Below are 23,801 nucleotides of genomic sequence, written 5' to 3'. Positions count from 1 at the left end.
TCTGCATCCTTTCCTATGTTGAGTGAAAACTCTGAGAACAGGACATGAATAGAGCCTCCCTCACTTAGCCTTCCTTTTTTAAAGCACTCAGGAAGGTCTTAGGTTATAAACACAAATGCTTAGGTCCCACCTTTCAGAATAATGCTTTAACCACTGTGTCACATGACAACTGGACACTCTCCACCCCTCGGTGAGCCTGCATCCTGCATATGGAGAAACTTCGTAGCAACTGCACTGGACATAGAGCACATTAACAAGGATGAGCTGCAGTTTCATAGCAAACAATTCTAAAATGTGGAGGGGATGGAGGATAGGAAAGAGAGGTATCCTCGCCTTACTTCCTACTACCATGGATTATTTCTGTATTTTACACTGAATGTCCGCTGGATACAGTGCATGACTAAAGCCAGTGAGGCCAGTCTAGATAAAGTTAAGCACAGTAAAAGTGCAATAATAATAATACTTCTAATCAGTGATTTTGCAGACTTCAGTTTTGGTCACCAAGCTTCACGGGATTTTAAAAATTATTTATACCCAGAGAACAGCACCAGGCCAAATGTTCAGGAAGGGATACAGCAAAATTTTAGAGCTCCTCTGAAAAAAATTTGCCTCAAGTTATGGTGTTCTCCATATCAGGATGGGTCACCTCTCCTGACGAAGAAACTGCCTGCCAGTGGTTAGGAACAGAGGGCAATTGACTGAAGTTGAAGTTATATGTTGAAGTTGAAGTTGGGAGTTATATGCCCAACTCCCAGTTATTACAGAACCAGAATGTCTGATACTGAGCTGAACATGGGAAACTGTTGAGTGGAACAGAGCCATCAGGCTTTGTTTTGCATAGGAGGAATTACACGGAGGACAGCTACCCAGTGCTGCATTCTTCTCCATGTCTATTTGGGGCAACTGGCAATTAGGCACTTGGAAAAAACCCTACATTCTTCTGTGCTGCATTTTAAATAACTGAACACATCTAAGCATTCAGTACTGCATCTTGATTCTTCTGGATACACCTTACAAAAAAAAAATAATTATCCAAGTGGGGACTGGTATTGATCCAGCTACAAAGATTCCAATGTTCAGTAGCCACAGAGAACTTGAATCATTTGAGAGACAAGACAGCATCTGAACTTTGCCAACACTTCACAAGCACAACCATGACTTTTGTGGTTGTTTAATGGCATTTTGCAGCTTCCACATTCACTCCTGTCTCTTCAGCCTTAAAGGTCATTTTACTTGAGGACAAAAAATGGGTGGACTGGTGACTTAAAAGTGATTTTCCAAGTCTAGGAAATCTTGTGAATAAAGACAGAAAGTAAGGAAATCTAATCACCCTTCCCCAGGTACCACATGACTGAAGGATGTTAGTTTGGTATAGCCAAATTCTTCAAAGAAAGGAAAAAAAAATCTACATTACTGCTTTACTAAGAAGAAAGAGTCCTTAGAAGACCGCTGATCTTTTTCAGCTCTATGAATTGTTATTCAGCTGAATTTTCTGAGGAATATTAGATAGATATATGGATGAACATGCTGCTACACCTGAAGAAAAGGCTAGAAAATAGCTCTTGCACAATGCAATAATTCAAGCTTGGTCAAATACACGCAGAAGAATGCTTTTATTATTCTGTCAGCTAAGTGCCGTATACTTCACAAACACCATAAAGAGGATGAAAAGCTTGTTTAAAGCTAGCCACACTACAATGTATATAAGAAGTGTCTAGTCCATGAACAGGTCATAAAAATCGTTAAAAATACTTCTTTAATGCTGATTTTGGTAAATCTATGAGGCTAAACATAAATGGAAAAACCAGAACATTCTGGTTCTTTCTTGCAATTGTATATACCAACACAATAGAACTTGAAAAAAATTTCTTATGACTGTCTGCTTCTTCTATAAAGAAATTGAGCCTTAACGATACCATCTGAAGTAATTTTCCATCCAGCCTTTCTTACATGAGCCACACTCTGAGCATAACAGAGTATTTCCTAGTCTTAGCACTTGTGCTTCTCCTATGCAGCATTTTTAACTAGAAGAAATTATTAGGACAGCTTCTGTTACACAATATATAACTTTTAAAGATGTTAATAAGTGTTTCCTGACTATAATTAACACAAACAGCTAAGCTTAAGATTAATAAAGTGGGCCAAAAGGGCCTAAGTCTGACAAACAGTGTCACTTCTGATATTGATAAGACCACACATGATGCAAAAAACATTTTCCCCATTAAATCCATGTCATGGCTCACATGACATTTGAAAAATACTACCAATATTGCAGACTAAATATCTGAGGTATGTGCTGAATGTGTTTTCCTTCTATGAAACCTCAACACCTTTATTAAAATTCGAAGGCTTCAGAGAAGATTGCAGAATATATTTAGAGCATAACAACGTCATGGGGAGGTTGTGTGTCAAAATTGTGTGGAAAGAATCCTACAAGGTTAGTGCTTGAAATTTTCAGTCAGTAGCATCTGACACAGTCACCTTACTTTCAAAAGGTATGTGGATACTGTAAGAATGGATGTGTAAAGTCAGTTAGTTTCCTCATGCATAGGAGTCCTGTATTTTCTTTGGGTTAGGCTGCACCAAGTATGAATTGATGAAAAATATTAACGGGGGTCCAAGGAAACAAAAGCCACCACCACCAAAAATTCATCAAGCATTCAAAGACAAATAAATTCAGATAAATTTCCAATGTGAGCTCCACTCCTTTGCTTTGCCTGTCCTCTGCTTACAGGTCAGACACTGGTTTTGTATTTATCAACCCTTTCTAACAGCAGTGTTATCTTTGTTCGTACTTGCCAATTCATCTAGCAAACGTCACCTTTCTTTTATTCACAGGTCAAACTGGGCCTTATTTACTGCAGTTTTACTGCTCCAAAACTGAGCCTCCTTTGGTAAGCCAGGAACTGTATCATTAATTTGTGCTCCTCTGTCCCTCCAGTATCTACTAACACTCGCAACCCACTTGATGACACCGACTAAATATGTATCAGTTGTCTCGAATCCCTACTTTGACCAAGAAAGAAATCTCACTCTGTTCTCTCCAATAGCATACGCAGAGTGCAACACATTCCCAAGTCTGTTCCATTAAGGACAACCCACACACTCCTGCTGTAAAAGGTAGAGAAAAAGGGACCGCATTTAATGCAGTCTTGGAAAGTGCACATAGTACACCCTTGTTAAATAACAAGGTATCGTAATGTTGTAATTACTGCAGTTATATCTTGACTAGTAAAGAACTTGGCAACTACCAAAGTGTTCCAAAATAGTGATACGGACAGGCAAAAATCCTTAAGCTAACACTAGAAGCTGGATTTTTGTAGACTTGAGGGAAAAATACCATGTAACTTCTAAACTGGACATTGAAGGCCAGTTGGTGCCCTCTGGGAACTACTGCTTTTCAAGCAACACGTTTTGACCATTTATCGAATAGCTGAGGGGGGCTTGATACTCTCCAAGGACTACTGTATCAGGACACAGAGAACAGCAGAATGAGCCATGTTTTCTTCCTTCTTCCAGGACTGATGTCTGGGGAGAAGAATGGACATACAAGGCACACGTACTTTCTGCAGGACTGAGAAAGATCTTGCAAAAAAGCTGATCTCAGCTGAGAAGCACAACTAAGAATACAAGTAAGAAACAACAACTTAGAAATTGCCATGAAAAGACCTTCTCGGACTTGCACAAAGCAAACAGCACCTTCTTGAGTTAGCTGGAACAGGTTTTCCCTGAGCCTCTGCAGGTATCTGTGTTGGAGCTGGTGCCAACACTTACTGGAGAAAGCCTGAATGACTGACAGACAGATCTAATCAGTTCTAACTGTGCCTTAACAGAAAACCCCTCAGTGGATGCAGTCACTACGTGATTGAGATGTTACAAAAGTGCATAGATGGTGTATCAACATTCAAACCACTCTTCCTAATATCTTCATAAACTTTACAGGAAACATTTGTTGTATGGCAACACATTCTTCCTTTTACTCTCACAGCTATCATTTTGCCACAGAAAAGAAAAAAATGGAAACTTGAAAATCTAATAATTTTCCAGGTTCGCTATTTAACAGAATCTCCCTTAAAGCAATTTTCTTCCTCCTCAAACATCATAGATACAGGTGATACACACATTTTAGCAGCAATAGGTTTGTGTCTGGAATAAGGACTGGTTTTAATGGATGTTCCATGATGGGTTAGCATATACAAATATAAAAATGTATAGCATATGATATAAACTGTGGGATAAAGGCTCATAGATTTTCTTGCTTCTTCCTCCTTTTTTACGCAACATTACATGTCAGGATCTTTTATTGTTTTATAGAACCAGTTCTGTCTAATTTGTATACAAGTTCGGGGAAACTGAGTGATGGTAGAAATTATTTTTAGAAGGAAATAAAAAGGACTGGAAAAAGAACACATGGATTCAATCACTGGCATGCCCTGACTGCAAACTGGTTTCCATCATCCAACACTGACTAGACACACACTCTGACTTAAGCAAGCCAGATTCTGATACACCTGCTGGTGATGGTATCGTGTGGAGTCAGAATGCCTATCAAATTACAAGAGTGTTTAAATATGACCCACAGAAAAATTTAGAGCTAACTTGTAACTGAACCAACAACAGCAGCCCCCCAAACTATGAGTGGGAGCATCCCAACCCTTCTCCTTGCACAAAGAATTTTAAAGACATCTTCACACAATTAAGAGCCATTTTACAAGAAGCTCTAGAAGTAAAAAGAAAAGATACAGGTTTTATTAACCAGTTTTAAACTACTGATATAACCATAACTGCACTGAACCTTTACAGTATTGTGTGATAGACAAGTGGTAGGTTGGTAAAATCGATCTATGGTTTCAGAGTTTAAAAAAATATTTTGCCACAATTTTGTACATAACTTAAAGCAGCTGAGAATAAAATATTTTGATCCAAAAGGAGCTGTTCTAGGAAAATCAGAGAGATAAATCTGTCAGCTGCAGAATGGAGACATAAATCTGCCCACCAAACTTGATGATATAAAAGCTATTCTATCCAGCTGATTCTGCATTTTCACAGGGCAACAGATGTTTCACAATGCCTAGCACTAGAAACCACAAGAAATCCCAACTGAACATTAATGTGTCTTAAACAATATTTACTTATATGTCTAATATTCCCTGGACAGGTCATACATTACTAGGCTTTTCACTAGCATACACCAAGAAAGGAAAATTCAGGGAGTTCTCAAAGAAACCTGGCTTATGAGCAATTCTTGAGGCTGACCACTAAGTTACATTGTATTAAAGTGTCTATTCAGCACTGAACCTCTCTACCTTGTTTCTTTATTGGGCAGCATTCCATTTCATTTGATTAATAACTGTACGTTTAATCCACAAGTACGTTACAAACAGCATTCAAAGACAGCAGTCTGATGTTTCCCAAACGTGCATCCTTATGTTGCAGAATGCATTTGTGTGGGTTATTTAAAATGCTTACTAGGATTCCATGCAATGCATCAACATATTGCAAAACCAACATATATCGATACTAAAAAAACTGGGAAAACAGTTTTAAAGGACATTATTTCAAAAACTTGTCACTTTGATAAAATGCAGAGAAATAACTACACTTTAGAAACTAGCAAGCAATTTCTCTGGATCAGTCATTTTAGTTCTGTACATCTTTATTTCTCAGTTTTGGATCTCGGAAACCTGACAATAAAATGAATAATAAGAAACTTAAAGGTAGATTTTTACATAGCCATACGAATAGGTGTGCTGTGATAGAAAGACTGACATTTGGACTGACTGGACCCAACATCTTGTGTCACTCTGGATACACTCCTCTCACATGGAACAAGTTCAGGTGTGAGATTCCCAAGCTACTGCCAACATGAGTTCAAGTCCACAATGTAACATCAACTAACCCTAAGCAGGACAACCATGCTTGTGTCCTGACACAACACTGCTCTGTATCAGGGTGCTTCCTCCTGACTTCGAAGCTCTGCACCATGCTTCCTTGTCCTGTCTTTGACCCATGTGATGGCTGCACCGCAACCATACTCATGGCCCCAGCTTCTGAGCTGCTTTGCTGCTGGGAGCGTTCAGGTGCTGTGTTAAGTGGCACGTCTGGCGTGTAACTACAGTACAAACAACACTGCTGTTCTGAAAATACCCTTACCATTAATATTTTAATCAGAGGCCACAAAATACTGTATCATTTTGCCTACTTCTATGCTGCTTAATTTCAAATTGATTTTTTCTCATGATGTAATTCTGGTATTAAAGAGGGTTTGGTAATGAAACTTAGTATTCATTATCAAAATACAAGCTGTGACTGCAAAAACATCTCCATCTTAATAACAGACAAAAAGCTTAGCATTGGTGGATTTTACAGAAATTGCAATGCTCTTGTCCTATTTTATTCATAAAATGAAGACGATGAAAGCCAAGGATGTCCTTGAATACTCAGCTGATTATCGACAGAAAGCTAAATCAGTTGACACAAGAAAGCCACTACAAGGTGAAGGGGCAAGCTCATTTTTCCATCTGTTTTTGTTGAACACACCCTTTCTGAAATGTCATGGTCAAGGGCAGTTAAAAATTAATGTCACTCTAATCTTCTTTAAACACTTTAACTTGTTCAGTTAAATGTGTCAGACAGGAAACTATCCATAAACAAATTTGAGATGTTAAATTACTAAGATAGCTGTGATTTCCTTCTTTTGCAAAATCTCATTACTAGCTGCAATATTATTTCCACTCAAGGAAGTCACTCTGCAACACCAAATATTTTCACATGCATTGAAACATGTAGACTACACAAGTCTGCGGATGTTTGCTTTGGCAAAGAATTGAACTTCCTCTGTTTCTGTGAATACAATGTAATCCTCCTCATTTATGTCTTCATTTGGGGGGGGGGGGGGGGGGGCGGGAAACAACAAAACCTCCTCAGACACTGCTAAGATTAATTTCTCCTCTAGAGAAGTTAAATAAAAAAGGCAAAAATGACCTTAACATTTTCAATTCATATTTGTGCTTATCTTTTTGGTTAGAGAAATACAATGAACAGAACAAATTAGCAGAAGTTTAAAATACATAGTAGGACTGCAGCTCCGATTTCTTCTGACAACTTTGTCAATGAGTTTGGCATGATCAGTGTTCTCTCCCTGAATCACTGCCTCTGGGAAAGGCAGTGGCCTAAGGATTTACACATCACCTTTTCTTCCTCAGTCTCCCATCCAGGATTACAGGCTGGTTGATTTGTTGGTCTGCTTGTCTGTCCTTAAAAATCTGAGAGATGTTATGAGCCAACTGAAGATCTGCAAAATTTATTTTGCATCTTTGTCCCATTTTCTGCCAAAAGCATGGACTGTAGCCTAAAATCTGGTAGGGCTAGAAACTGCCAGGCAATCACACATGCATTTGACCAGGAACAAGGAGAACCATGCCCTTTCCACTTCCACTAGGTGACATACCTCCCAGGAGCTTATGTTTTCCTCTACACTTAACATTTTCTTTTGTAAAGATACTCAAGTTGAATTCCTAATGCTTAGTGCTAAGTCCTAGACAATCACCCTAGAAGTCTTCTCAATTTAGAGAAAAACATACCATACACTTCCAGTGTTTGCCCCCCCTTGTATCAGCCCTTCCCACCTGCAGGCACATAGAATGTCTGGGAAAGCTGCTTTGGGCAGTAAGTCAAGTGATAGTTTCCCATTTCATAGAATGATAGAATGGTTTGGGTTAGAAGGGACCTCTAAAAATCATCTAGTCCATGGCGTCCCATTCCACTGCCCCCTGCAAATTTCCAGTCAAGTCTAGTTCCTTCCAGCAATTATGAAGGGCAGCTAGAAGCCCCCACTTCCACAATCTTCAGAAGCCAAGAAGAGGGGGGAATAGCAAGTGGTACCACAGTGTCAATGACATGCAGGATTAGGGACTATAATTTAACATGGCTCTACGTCAAGCCACCCGTCCCACCCCTCTCCCCAAGTATAAGACTTTTATCATCTAAAATTACAAACATACTCTGCTGTGAAGACTTGTTAGGGAGAGCCACCCTGGCACTCTGCTTGCTATGCACAGCTGGCAGCGTCAGCAACGTAGAGCTAAGCAGGGCTCAAGGGTTGTCTGTTGAGCTATGATATTCTGAGTGAGATGAGCACACTGTGAACAAAATGAGGTGCCTATTTCTCCCAGTAACCTGCACCAACCATGCTCTAAACAGGTGAAAAACTGAAGTCATATGCAATCAGAGGAACTGGATTTGCATTCCCCTCTCCTCAATTCTATTACTTTTGGGAGATGACTGTGAATGTAACTCAAAAAATAGCTTCAAGTATCAGAGAACAGTTTTTACTAGATTATACTTCTGATGTTTTTCCTTGCTTTCTTATTTGGCTAAACACTGGCCAGAATGCAATACTATTAAGCCATTAAATTAAACCTGATTCACACAGCACATATTTACTTAGTTTTTCTATTAAATATTTTTTTTACATTTTCTGTTTAGGATCTAAGAAAGGTAGAGTTACAAGCAAAATCTGAAAAGCAACACAAAGCCTGTTTCTAATTAAAGCATGGTGTTAGGGTCATTTTTCATTGCTTACTGAATGTCAGTTCTTCAGACGCCTCACTGCCTAAAATGATCTTTGTCTTATTAACTTCCCCTAAATACCTTGCCCAACAAAGCCTAATAATTACCTGACACATACTTTCTCCTTAATGAGAGTTAAAGCTTACAATGACATAAGCCTGTCCTATTTGTCTGTGACCTGGCAAGCCATATGAAGTTTACTTACTAAATCACAGATTCATAGAATTACTTAGGTTGGAAAAGTCCTTTAAGATCATCGAGTCCAACTGTCAACCTAGCACTTCCAAGCCCACCATTAAACCATGTCCCTAAAAGCCACATCTACAAGTCTTTTAAATCCATCCAGGGATGGTGTCTCAACCACTTCTCTGGGTAGCCTGTTCCAGTGCTTGACAACCATTTTGGTGAAGATTTTTTTTTCTAATACCCAATCTAAACCTCCCCTGGTGCAACTTGAAGCCATTTCCTCTTGTTCTATTGCTTGTTACCTGGAAAAGAGACCAACACCCACCTGTCTGCAACTTCCTTTCAGGTAGTAGTAGACAGTGATAAGGTCTCCCCCGAAGCTTCTCTTCAAGCTAAACAATCCCCATTCCCTCAGCTGCTCCTCATGGAACTTGTGCTCTAAACCTTTCACCAGCTTTGTTGCTCTTCTCTGAACACACTCCAGCACCTCAGTGTCTTTCTTATAATGCGGAAAACTGAAAGCAGTATTGAAGGTGCAGCCTCACCAGTGCCAATTACAGGGGGAAAATCCCTTCCCTTGTCCTGCTGGCCACGCTGTTTCTGACACAAGCCAGGGTGCTGTCAGTCTCCTTGGCCAGCCCCCACCTCCAGATCCTTTTCCTCCAGGCAGCTTTCCAGCCACTCTTCCCCAAGCCTGTAGCATTGTGTGGGGTTGTTGTGACCCAAGTGCAGGACCCGGCACTTCTTGTTGAGCATCATACAGCTGGCCTTGGCCCATCAATCCAGCCTGTCCAGATCCCTCTGCAGAGCCTTCCTACCCTCAAGCAGATCAACACTCCAGCCCAACCTGGTGTTCTCTGCAAACTTACTGAGGGTGCACTCAATCCCCTCATCCAGATCATTGATAAAGATATTAAAAAGGACTGGCCCCAGTCCTGAGCCCTGGGGTACACCACTTGTGACTGGCCACTATGCTGCAACCCTGCCAAATGTTGCAACCCTGCCAAAATTCAGGGCTGCGTAGAACAGTATGTTCCAGCCCTGATGTCTTGCCAGTTTTCAATGAAGTGCTTGACAGAGACCACATGTGGAGGTCAAATGATACCATCATGATCTCACCAGATAGTAAGCTGTGGTATTATTCCCAAGGCAGGTAGTATAGTCTGTTTAGAAACAGTTGGCAGGTGATCCACGAACTCACAGCCAGAACTAACTGGATTATTGCAAAAGACAAGAACACTATTGATGTTGGCAAAAAGACTATTTCAATAATTCTTCTTGTATGTAATTCGAAGACTCAGTGCTTCAAAAATATGTTTTCTTGCAAAAAAAAAAGAAAGAAAAGATCCATTTTATTGACGCTATCTTAAATCAGAAGCTCTCGTGTCAAACAGATGTCGTATTTTTGCATGATTATCATGTGATGTATGTTAAATGGTAAAATAAAGACACTAAAAGCTCATCTTGCTTGGGTTCTTGTACACATATTAAGAATCACCAGGTGAATATGACTTCGATGTCAGTGGTTGTATCTACACAGGTTAGAGTGCAGGACTGGACTACTTTGCAGAGAAAAGAAGAAAGCAGACCATGGCGGAATCTTACAAAACTTTGCAAATACATCCTCCCACCCATCTGCAGTAACAGCCTATCCAAATCAAAGTGTGAGACACTCAGGACTTCATGCACTCCAGCCTTCAGTTAAAGCAGGTAAGCAATTTAAATCACTACTGAACTGACATTGCTACTATTTTCTGGACAAAGTTGCAAAAAAATTCTTTCTAATTTTTTTTTTTTTTCTAATTGCAATAAAGCCACACAGTGGACTCCTCTTACGAAGCAGCAGTTTTTTTCCCCACACTAAAGAAGCAGTATTCTCCTTTCACAAAACAACACAATTTTAAAGAAGAATAACATTTTAAGTTCTTCTGGAGCAAAACTTATTAATTGACCATGAACTTTATCAGAGTAGGAACAGATTCTCAACGGGCCATTGTAAAAGCAGTCTTACTTCCCCTTGTGCTTCTGGGAGGCTGCACCTTCTGGCTAACATAAAAACTTCTACTGAAATTTTGCACTAACATCCTCGTTCATACTGGCCAACCTTCAAAAAAAAATATAACTGACAGCACTTAATCACTTCATGACTGAGAAGCTAAGATTCCCTTCAATTAATTCATCACACTGGGACACTTTATTTAAAGTTATGGGACAAAAGAGTTGTAAAATAATTATATTAAATACAAATTAAAAAAAAGGGGGAGAGCGGACAAAAACTCCTGGAAAGTAAGCTGGTTGCCTAAAAAATGAAAAAAAAAAAAAGTTGCCTACAGTTATTACAATGCTTCCTGAAATTTCATTTTTAAAATGGGACACATACTGCTAGTGAATAAATGTGCAGCAACACAAAGTTGAGCATTAGGAGCTATAAAGAGGATGGGTTCTTCAGATGTACAGAGAAGAAAATCCTGTAATATAATATTAAAATATAACATACTCTTAACTGATACTCTGAAGACATTGAGGAAGTAGTTACTGTGGTGCATGTATAATCTAGCTGTAGCCTTCAGTAACTACTTTAAAAAATTAACATTTGATTAAGTGTGCATATAGCATAATTAATTTTTACAGCTGTTTTTCTCATAAAAAGAAGTACCAGTTACTCCCTTTCACTAGCAGCTTTTTTTCAGCCTTCCTAAATTTGATGCTTTATGTGACAGCATTCAGCCTTCAGCCACCACTGCACTCTTCTCTTTTTTTTAATTTGGGCCTGCATCATTTATCCAAACTAGAGTGTATTTGTTCAGCTAAACTAAGCATCCAGACTGCACAGCAAACATCATCTGACGTTCTGTTGGCTGGTTTCATGTTTGTCATCTGAGCATTGTTTTGTCAGACATGAGTAAGTCTGGATACTTCTCATTCAGCTAACTTAATGTGATGTTTAAAGCTCTTTAGGGAAAAAGCACCTTCAAATTGGAAATTAATTGTTTTAAATTGGAAATTAATTGTTCTGTGTTCTAATTTCTTAGTCATTTGCTGTGGCATAGAGCATTATAAGGACGACAGACCTCTTTTACTACTCACTTTTCTTTCTGTTAATTGGTTCCAGTACATCTTGATAATGGACTCTGCAATAGGATAGCATTAGCCAGGTTCTGCTTCAGTGGAAATATTAAATAGATAAAACTTTTCAGGTTTATGACCACTTACAAAGACAAATGCTTCTATAATGTATATCATCACAGAATTTCATGTCTGTGAAGGGCATCACTTTGTACATGGCTTTTTCAACACAAGGCAATTAACTGAAAGTCATTAAAAAAAGCTCCACTCTAATGCACTCTTCCTAAAGAAATATTGCCTGATTCTTTGAGCAAGATCCAGGATAGCAGCATGCCTTGAAAGATAAATTTTACTATATCCTGAAAGGTAGAAATATCATAATCTGCTAAGCAAACAGCCCCATCACTACAGAAGACAGTAGCGTCCCAACAGTCTACAGGATATCTGGCATGCACCTGGATCTGATACAGATTTAAAATGGAACGGGATCAAGTCTTTCATGCTGCTTTTTATTTTGCCAGTGAAAGACACATGTCAATGAAGTGCACTGGACATCATCCATACAGCTCCCAGCTACTTGTAATTTGGGTTGCATACCTGCATCCCAGTATTTTGAGATACAGCCCACTGGGGGCTGCAAATATGACCTTCAGAGTCCTGTAGGGCTCTTAGATACTACAGTTACAGTACTAAGTTGTAACAGGTATACCAGGAAAGTTGTAGGGCTCATGCTGGAAAATTCTTTGCTCATACGCTTTACTGGCAAAACTTACGGCCTCATTCTACAAGCGTAAAGTTTTGCACTTATGCGCACAAACCAAAGACAGTGATGACTGCGAATAGCAATTGGAGACAGGTGTTTCTGTTTTGAACGAGAGACCTAGTGAAGTCATTGAGAATGCTGCCAGTGACTTTCCTGGAGTGGTATCAGATCATGAGACAAACATTTAGGTACAAATCTCTTCAGTATTCTCCAAAAATAGCTGTACTGAGTTAGATCAAGTGTTCTGCTCAGGCTTCTGTATCAGACTGTGGCAAGCACCTAGAGGACAGTGGAAGAAAAGGGAAGGTATGTTCAATATTACCTTCTCCCTAATACTTTTGCAGCCACCAACCATCTTCATGTCAGGGACTCCCTCTCATGCTTTACATTCAAAAATTTGCAACAGATTCATCATCCTTGCAACATTTGCTCAGTCTTCTCTTGAGCCCATGTAAACTTTCAGCGCCTTTGGCAAGGAGTTCCACAGATTACTGCTTGCATGAAGAAACACATGCTTTCATTTTGTGTGGTTTGCCCATTTCCTACTAGCTTCAAATGCTGTTGTAATGGCTGGTTGAACAGTCATTGGACTACCCATAGTCTTCATGCCACTTTTTCAGGATGAAGAATGATGGTTTATGTAAGTTGTACAGTTGTACGTGTATTAAGTTACTCCACAGCTTTGATCACCCTCAGTGCCCTTCAAAGCATGAGTCTCTTCCCATTCTGTAATATTCTTCTGAAATAAGCAGAACACTACTGTAGTATTTAAAATGGCATAATAAAGTTCACAATACAGTGGTGTAATAAAGTTCTCTTTTCACCCTCTCTTCCTTTCCTAAAATGCTCTGAATCCAATTTGCTTTTTTGATTGCTGTTGAGCTTTGAGCTGACATTTTTTCAAAGCACGTCTTGTGATCCTAAGATCTTCCTGGTTACTGCCAGTTGAGAGTCCAGTATTTTACAAGGTGTTAGGGAAAATTCAGAGTGGTCTTTTCTCATGTGTATCACTTTACACCTACATACACAGAATTTTACTTGCTTTCACCTGCAAGCCTTGCCAGCACTAAATCTCATGAGGTCTTTCAACAGTTGTTCTTCACAGTCAGTCGTCGTCTTTACTATCTGGGTAACTCAAGTACCAGCAAGAAACCTGGTCACTTTACTGATTTTTTCCAGGTCGCTTTTTAATATGATGAACGTGGATCCTCAAACACTGTTGCCACATTCAACCACTAGTTGAAGAGATCATTTACTCCTAACCCGTGATTCCTCTTTTCTTTACTGTGAAAGTAAGATGACATTCCTCCCTATGGAATGAAGACTTGGTTTCCTTAAGAAATTCCTGATGAGGGAACTCAGTGGAAGTTTTGAGGTAACAAAGCTGTATCAACCAGATCACACATATCCACCTGTTTGCTGAGTGCATCAAGAGCGTTCTATGAGACTTGTAAGGTAGGGTTCTTGTTTTAGTAAAGCTACATTTACCCTATTCATTATCTTCACAGAGATGCCAACTAATTAAATTCTCTATTATATTTCTAGTGATTTTTTTCTAGTACATAAATCACATTAGCAGACTTATAGTTTTCTTGACTTCCCTCATACTTTGCAAACACCAACTCTACTTGCACTTTTTCCTCTGAATTTATGAAAACTCAAATGTGGCTTCAGTAGCATTCAGCAATACTATTAAGCAATATTTTCTCTACTTCTTTGCTCCACACTCACAGAAGAGAATTAGTACAGATACAGTCACTTTATATAATCTTTTCCATTTCAGACTGCACTGCAGTCTCTGGTGTATCATCTTGATAATACTTTGCACAGCTGCTGCTCCAACAAAGGATCTAGAGCGCACTCCTTAGACAAAGGACCTAAAGTGCATTCCTTAGATATGTTATTGGACAAGCTTCATGTTCATTATCTGCCTATGTGGGCAACTTTAACCTGTGAAAAATGTAAAGCATGGTTGAACTGTTTTACCATCCTAGGAGAAGAGTAGGCAGCTCTCTGGCCAAAAAGTAAGGCAGTGTTTATGTCATGTGTAGCAAAACAAATGATGTTTTTATGTCTTTAGGAGCAAAGGAAAAAGACCCCATCATACCCACAAACTCTCAACTATAGAAATGCATAAATGAAGCAAATAACTTTCTAAATACAATTTCAGACAAAATGACTGGAATAAAAGCCCCAAAGAGAGAGATGCATACTAAAAGCCTAATGGAAAGTTTCATAATTACTATGCAGTATTTATAGCCTAGTATATCCAAAATAAGCAATCGCTACATGAATTTGATGTGAAATACAGAGAAATAGATACAATCTCCATTTTGAATGCATTTATCTATTAATTATTTATCTATCTACCTGTATTAACACACCTTATCAAAAGGTAAAATGGCCTCATGCCAATTGTGTAAGAAGTCCCCAGTCTCTTAATCTGGCATTGTACAGCAGTACAGTGTGCACTATAGCACCTAATATCCAAACTCTAATACAAAAACTAGGAAGAGAGCATGACTTAACTTTTCTTAGCAGCTGTACTACCTATCTACCATCTCAAGAACTCTGGGTATTAGTATTAGGCTTATTCTTAAACCATGAAAGGACATCTCACAGATTCTTGACTACCTACTAACTTTCTGCAAAAAAAACCCAAAAAACAAACCATATTTCTTCTTTAAAGCTTACATAACTAGGGCACCTGAACAACATTCTGGACAAAAAGCATCTTTAATAACGATTCAATATCCCTGGCCCTCATCACAAAAATGCTATCAAAAGATACCATACATTTCTTGAGAATTCTGACAAGTCTGCCACCAAAACTGGAGAAAATCACAGCTAACCCTCATGAAATCTTCAGTTAACAAAAACTATTAAAAATAATATGCACCATTCACATTTCAGGCCTTCTTCATGCACAAAAAGGAAATCAAACCAGAACAAACCAATAAAGCGTACACAGTCATTTAATAGCTTTTAATTAATATTTTTTAAAAATTAAGAATTCAGTCAAGTGTTCTCCCTCTCCCTTCAGAACAAGTCCTGCTTTCATATCCTCTGGGAACTCACAAAACCTAAGAAGTGACCTAGAAGATGCAGTATTTTGTAGAAGTAAAAGACACATTTTGAAAAACAGCATTTTCCTACAGCAGAAACTGATTCAATGCATCCTTCCTCAGAATGTGAAAAAAGTATCTGTTATTCTCAAAGGAGACTTCTGGAGGCTTCACAGAAAAAAAAAAAAAAAACAAACAACAAAGCAAAACAAAAATAACATTCACAGAACACTTAAGGGAGAAAGGAAATGTGTCATAAGAGAAAGGTTGAGAAGACCTCACCCAGAAGACCTCTGAGTCAAAAGAAACCTCCCTTCCTCTCTGAAAGATGATTAAAAAAAACATGCACTCGTATCTTGTTGACTTCTAGAAGACATTTCTGGCTTCGGTGTAACCTGTGAAAGGGAGATAACTAATCTGAGTCCATCCACCCTTTGTGCTGAATTCTGGGCTCCTTATTAAAACAAAATACAACTGTCAGATGGTCTCCACCATGAACTGCTTTACCTTTCACTTTATAGAGAAATTACAGAAAAAAAAGAGTAAGGTAAAAGGGAAGAAAATACCTACAGCTTAAGGGTATTCTGCTGCAGTATGAAAAATGAAGAACCTTTCTTCCAAGTATGACTACAGTAATTTCTACAAAAGTAGGATCAACCAAGTAGGTAAAACGAAAGCAATTTGAAACTTTTCGTCTTGGGACACTGGTCTCTGACCAGAGCGGAGTGTTCACAATAATGAATTACAGCAGATGCATAAAGGAAGGGGTAGAAGACAGTAAGCTGGTAAGAGTACACTGCTTCTAAAGATGATTACAGCAGATCTTAATCAAGCAGGTTTTAGACACCTACACATGATAAATCTCAGTTCTGTAGGTAACTGTGGTAGATGTTCTCATCTAGCTGTGATTCTTCGGTCCCTCAACGTTCCTACAATTGCAGTGCCTGCTGGTACCATGCATCTCTGAAAAAATGATGCTTCTGACAGTCCAAGAAAATCTGTGAGGAAAAAAGGCTGTCAGCCTCACAAACACAGTTTTTTTTTCTAAGCACTGAACTGCTTCTCAGAAAGAAAGCCAACTGCAGGAGTATTATTTGAAATGCCAGACTTATCCAAAATACCCAGGGACAAAGCAGATTCAAGAAACTTTAACTCACAGGACACACAAATGGAGAGCTCTACTGATGGCATGCTTACTGACACAGCTGTACATCCTACGAACCTATCTTATGCTACACTGTTCTACAGGGTCTGTATTCATTCCTTTAGTGCTTAATTTGGAGCCACAGGGATATACGTCATTTTGAAAACCTGAGAACAGCAGTAACAGTGTGATTTCACACCAATCAAGATCACCCTTGCAGTCAGCTAACCACAAACCTGTGGCATTAGATTATGAAGAAATAAGGTGGAAGAGTGGTAATCACTTTGTGCAAACATGCCAGACAGACGTCTGTTGATAAAAAACTGCTGTGCTGGGGGGACTTTAGTGGAAGAAATACTTGCTTTGCTTGAATTTTTATATTATGTCTCAATTTAAACTCCTTTTGCAACAGAAGGTGGCATACTGAAAAATAATATATTAAAATCACAGTGGCCAGATACTGAGTTGCTGAGCAACCAGACGTAGCTTCTGACATTTTAGAAGTTCAGAAGACATCCAGCTACAAACCCAGCTTCCTAATTACAGACAGCTGAGCTCTTTCCAAAAATCTTGGCCTCTTGTTTTAAAATATATTTTACTTCTAAGGAAGATAATGAGTCACATTACCAAGTAGCTTCCAAGTCCATGCCTGTAGCATACACATATACACATGGGAAATTTCAGGACTGCAAATTCAGTGACTTATTCTGTACATTTGGGTGATTCTATGCTTTAATAACACTTTGAACAAATTTAGTATGTTAATTACTGTTTCAATATAATTTTATTCATACACTTCCTTCACTGCCTGTCCTATATTTTTACTACTTGAATATTATTCTTTGGTTCTTGCTGGTTGAATGAATTTCAGGTACGTTTTCACTATATGCTGTGCTCACTTGCAATGTCATTTGAAGTATTTCAGGGCTGCCAGCAGATGGGCACAAATTCAATGGCTTTCAGCAGGATATCTCATGACAGTATTTCCTCCTTTTGACATACTCTTAATATGCTGGATCAGCCAGAGGAAACTTAAGCTTTCAGTCACTGGTGTGTTCTATGTATATTGGTTTATGTATAAAAGGACAATGAATAGTACCGTAACACAAATTCTGCTGTGAGAAAGGCATCCCTACCAAAGGCATGAAAATTCTAGGATTGCCTAATGGCTAGGATGCCTAATCCAGTGTCCTGTCAGCTCCACAGCACTCCTACCAATGGATAGCCAGCAGAACTGTAACTCTTTCAAGTGCAGTATGTACTGGAACAGGGGAACATACGTCGCAGGAAGCTGCTGTCTCCAAGAGGAGTACAGAAACACTTGCAAAGGAAAAAAAAAAGAAAAAAGGAGAAAACGCTACGTGGTGGTCAGTATTAGAAATCATCAACTAAGATGGCAAAAATTACACTTCCTCTCCATTTCCACATCTCTAATTTCCTTCCATTTAATAAGACATACAGAAAATACTGAAAGTATCTCCTATATATAAACAAGAAATTTGGCAAATATTTAGTGTGAGTAACTTATTTTCTCCAGGAAAGGTATGAAAGTCTCATTTATATTTGTTCATGTTAAAATGACTCTCTTAAAACTGAACTTACCATTTAGGCATAAAAATGGTCAAAAATAAACTGGAGGTAGGGAGAAAAAAACCTGCCAGCAATGACTTTTGTAAGCCTGTGACTCTGCTGCAATATTCCTTTTTATTGATGTGAGCAAGCCTCTACAATGACTATTATTCTTGGTAAGAAAACATCAGCCTTGCTAATACACTGGGGGCAAGTAGTCTGCTCTAAAGGTATGGCCTTGACCAAGAATGGGGAGTCAACAACTGTCCTTGGCAACCCAAGTTTGAGATCTAAATGGAGAGGAATGTAAGAAGCACATAAAAACCCACAGTATGCCATACATTAGTTTGTTTACAGTAACCTCCAGAAAACTATATAAACATGGAAATAAACCTGAAAATTGTGCTGGTTTATAATGGAACATTCTGAAAGTGTGAGGCCAGTTCCTCCCCTGTGCTAAAAGCAATGATGCAATTTTTATTTAAACGCACTGTCTTGCCATATGACGACTAAGATTAAAATCTATGAAACAAATGTTATAATATTGTCTCTTATATCGCCCTGTTCTTCTATTAGTACAGGAATTTGAGTGGCTAATAACAAATCCCAGATGGTTACGCCTACATCTTGTATGAAAGTGCTACTGATCTGAAAATCACAGCAGCTGAAATAGTCCACAGCTCCTTATCACAGTCTGCAAGTTGCATTCCTAGCTTCTGGAGTTTACATCAGAGCTATTACACAGATGAAGGCATTGAAGAGCCCTCTTCTGATGTTGTCTCCAAATGATGATGTTGTCTCCAAAAAGCCTCATGATTTTATTCTGAATAAACCACTCCATCTCACAGAGAAGGCTCTTACAGAAAGTCCCTGGGGCCTTCACTATCATCCCCCTTCATTCCAATTTCTGTATTTCTGCATACATGCTAAAAAAAAATGCCAACAACAACAACAACAACAAAAAGTAATTATTCCCATAAACTAATTTGCCAGTGCACAATACTCTTGACCTCCAGAAGACTCAAATACTCAGTTTGACTGTTCTGCCAGGAAATGATCCAAACACACTTCTTTTTCTTTTAAAGAGGTCACAGAAGATACGCTTAATTCTGTCAGACTTCAGCTGTGGCTTTTCTCTGTGTGCTCTATCTACAATACATGCTCATACAGGTTTTCTCATATATTTTGTCTACATGGTGCATGCCTTTTGGGGCAGGCACCTAGTTTACACTCTGACTACCGTAAGGTCGCCCCAAATTCTGCTAGCACATCATCTGAACTGCTGTGACAGAGAACAGGGATTGTCTGCAAAGAGGTTTCAGCTGTTGCTCACCCCTACACTGTTCTGCTCTACTCTCTGGCTGCTGTAGGCTTCATGTTGCAAATTAAGTAAGGCGGGGACCTCCTTGCTTCTAAAGCGTCCTGTATTTCTAACTAAAACATTCTGTATTTCACACTGGAAATGTCACCATACCATAGTCTTTTGAAGAATATTTTTTTCAAGTTACTTCTCATTATTCTAAGTAGCGTCACTTGGAAGACGTTTAAAAAAAGAGGGGGGAACTCTCCAGGGAAGATGTCTGTAGACGCTTTTCTTTGACTCTGCATTCCTTTGCGAACTTAGTGCATGTTCAGCACACTCTGAAACATTGCTCAATTGTCCTCTGAACAGAAATTAGTATTTTCTATAGGATATTTAAAACAGTTACAGAGGGAACTTCAAATAGACATGGAAAACAAACGATGCTGCATGAAAAAGTAATTAAAAGTTACTGCAAGAACCTTACCCTGAAGGAGGTAAATTGCTGTCAAACCCCACAGAAACAAAAGCTGCAATATGGTAAAATTATATTGCACTAATCAACCTATCCAGAAAAGCAAGTGGAGAAAATCTAAATTTAAAGCATAAATTAAAACACTCCAGTCTTCATAGACATGGAAATTTCTGATTGCAACCACCAGGCAGGGAGATGATATATGTATATATATCTATATTTCTAAAGAATCATCTGTGCTGTAAAAGAAAATTGAATGCCCTGGAGCTTAACAATGGGTTAAAAATATCGGGCTTATTGGGTTGGAAAATCAAACTACATGTATTCATAAATGCTACAGTATTTGCTTTTCTACACAACTTCACGGAACCAAATAGTTAAATAAAAAACCTTCTGAAAGCTCAGAATACCACCTTTCTCATTTTCTATTAATGTGTTAGCTTCACTGGAAATAAACATGTTCCCCTTTTGCAGGATCTTCCTGTTAGTAACAGTTGCACATAAATAAAGTTTTCTAAACAAACATCTTATCTTTTTATGGAAGGAAGTCCATTAATAAGGAATTGACGTCCTTCCCTGAAAAAAAAAGATCAGTGTTAATTCTTTCCCATAAACTAAAGAAATAAACTTACACCGAGATTTTTTACTTTATTTTCACAGCAAACTGGACAGTCTGCATGTAGATGAAACAGAACTGTTTGGGTTTTCTTATAAACAATGTCTTTGTTGCTACCTTGCCACGTAATACTGAGTAATTAATCTCTTCCCTCAGTTTTTGACTGTTTCATGAAACCTGTGCTTCATTTCAACTCCACACATTCTTGTTCGAACTACAGGGCAGCCTGTGAGCAACTTTCAGACCAGGAGCTCCAGAAGCACACCATAACTCTTTCATATTTCGAGCTATGCAACCCCATTGTCAGAAAGATGTCCTTTACCCAACAAATGCAGTCAGACTCTAGCAACTATGCTCTTAATCTGCTGTGCCCTTCATTGGCTTTGTCAGCTACACAAGACATTTCTATTGCCCAAAAATTAACTTCATCATGGAAAATCCTCCGATGCAATTTTCATCAGATGAAAATTCTTCAAAATAGCATTTCCTTTAAACTAAGAGAATTTGTAAATTGACACTGTACTGTATGCTACTTGTGATAAATAAAATAAATGCTTTTCTCCCAATGGCTTCAGAAAACCAGCACTTTAATCTATTTGAACAATGCTGAAAATAGAAATGTTAACATGTTTAAAGAACATTTAGTTTTTCAGTAGTTTTGTGTAGAACAATTTAAAATCTCAGTGCCACACTGCAGGGACATAAGCCTAAGAGAATGGCAGAATAATATAGTCTGTCATTACCCTACTTGTATAAACTGAAGAGTTATAATGCCATAGTATTTTTGTATGAAAAGATCTATTTATCTTAAACACATTAAATGTTTAACTTTGGAGAACTCATCATTACAGTAGGGGAATTTCAAAAGGAAATTTTAAAAAATAAAGTGTACCAAATGTTGCAAGAAAACATTGTTTCTCTTCAGCTGTGTCTGCAAATGACTGCTATTTCAAAAGGCACCTATTCCAATTTTGAAAGATGACAGACCACCACATTCCATCAATCACACTTTTAGATATCCTAAGAATGGGAAAATAAGATTCCATAACCCTTTACCAAGAACATGCATCAACTTTGCTTACACTATGCTTTGATGGAGAAGGTGCTGGAGTGACATAGACTGAGCACTAGACTGACGACTCTGACTCCTCCCCCACTATACTGAACTCAAAGATTCCTTCCTACTCCACTCTGCGCTAATACAGTTTGCTTTCCAAAGTTCAGTTTGATGTAGAGGTGACAAGCCCTAAGTAGGTAAGAGTCAGTCCACATGACACAACTTTGAAGATACCAGTTCCTTGCATTCTTATGTGGTGTCCATATACAGCTTTACACACTGACTTTTACAGTTTACGTTTAGAATGTAATACTTTTTGTTGATGGTGGAACCAGAAGCCTTAATGTGTTTGTGCATGTTTATTAACATACATACCTGAATGTCACTATAAAAACAAAAACAATTTCCTTTCTCCTTTATTCTTTTCAATGGGTTAGGTCCTCAGGTTCCGCACACACACACCCCCACCCCCCCCATTTCTAATTCTTGATAACCATACTGCAGAACAGCAACCTTTTCTAAAAGCAAAGACACAGCAGTGCTCTAAAATGTCACATGGCACAACTCAGAAAGCAGAGTAGGTCTTTTGGTATCCCATGGCAGCACTGGAAATAGGGATGTAGACAACAGTCTGACAAGTATCTGGGCAAAACAGCACACCAAAGATTTAGTCAATCATTAGAACTATCACTCGTTCTCCAGGACTGCCCTAGCAACAAGGATACCTAGTTACCCTATACAATTTCCAGCTTTTCTGCCTTACTTTTACTTCATTCTTTTACATCCTTCTTTTAGCATAATGCCCCGCAAAACTTTCCTGATTTAGAACGATTTCTTGACATGGGAGAAAGCTTGAGGCAGACTGAAGAAAGCTCAGTAAATATGTAGAAAACTACAAGACAGTTGATACTTTTATTTTGTAAAATCAAGAGGTTTGGTGAGCTGTAGTTAATGGCTAACCAAAGTATAAGTAAATGACTTTAGCTCTGATGAATGAATTGATGGTAGCCAGTAAATTAAGCAAAGAAGATTATTCTGTGGTGTCACCGTTACCTGTGCTGCTGTCTTTTCTTGTCCACTCATCTCCACATTCTGCAACACAGGTGTCACAACTGGTGGAGGAGGTGCTCTGCGCTTTTTCACTTCTGGGTTTGCTGTCATTCCTGAGATGTTACCAAGGGACAGTGATGGACCCAGGCTACTGGAACGAGAATTCACCGAAGGGGAATTTGGTGCTGTGGAAAAACCCTGTAAATGGATAAACATCTTGGATTAACATAACTTTTAAAAAACAATGGGAAAGAAAGAAGAAAAACAACACACATCTGGTTACCATTTAAACAATGATATGAATAATCTTGCATGTTCCTCTGCCAAACTTGTTGAATTGCAAACTGTAACTTTTGGAAACTTCTAAAGGTCAACTGAAACAAAGCTTGAAGAGCACCTACTACAGTTTAACAGTAGTATTGATGGTAACACTACTGCTGCTTGCTATTTAAAATACAAGTTTCATCAAGACACGTAATTACAGTTACCCAAATGCATTTACAGTTCGATATAAATTACAAGTAATACGCATTTCTGAAAGCAAGACTTACTCTCAAATGAGAACACTGCCTTAAACACATGATGTCTGTGTCCCAGGTTTACCTACTCTACTATCAATCTGCCTGACTTACCTGATTCTTCTCTGCAGATTCACATAAAAGAAACTCCAGTACCACCAAACTATTTCCAGTTTACATGCATAATGAAGCATAATTTACAATCTACTCAGAACAAACATGCAACCTTGTCAAAAGAAGTCCTACTGACAGGCACGACTCTGGATTTTAACAGGCCCAGATGAAAGCAGAAGCTGAAACAAACTATTTCGTAATCGCTTAATGTTAAAAATTACTTTATTTCTCATTGAAAACTTAATAAAATCAATGGAAAAATTTCACTTTTTTCAGATCAAGGCTTTAATACATTTTTGTATTAATA

At 38.5% G+C, this 23,801-nt stretch overlaps 1 protein-coding gene across 2 annotated transcripts in view; it reads right to left on the bottom strand.

The window, feature by feature from the left end:
* Nucleotides 1-23,801, bottom strand: part of COBL (cordon-bleu WH2 repeat protein) — a 264,865-nt gene that overhangs the window by 96,314 nt on the left and 144,750 nt on the right. For both annotated transcript variants that reach the window (XM_080379027.1, XM_080379028.1), the window contains one exon: nucleotides 22,866-23,060. In XM_080379027.1, the coding sequence (XP_080235153.1) occupies nucleotides 22,866-23,060 (195 nt within the window). The remainder of the gene's footprint in view (nucleotides 1-22,865; nucleotides 23,061-23,801) is intronic.

The sequence above is a fragment of the Falco punctatus genome, assembly GCF_963210335.1.
Source record: "Falco punctatus genome assembly, chromosome: 3".
Taxonomy (NCBI): Eukaryota; Metazoa; Chordata; class Aves; order Falconiformes; family Falconidae; genus Falco; species Falco punctatus.
The sequence above is the reverse complement of the archived record's forward strand: the minus strand, read 5'-3'. Positions and strand labels throughout refer to the sequence as shown.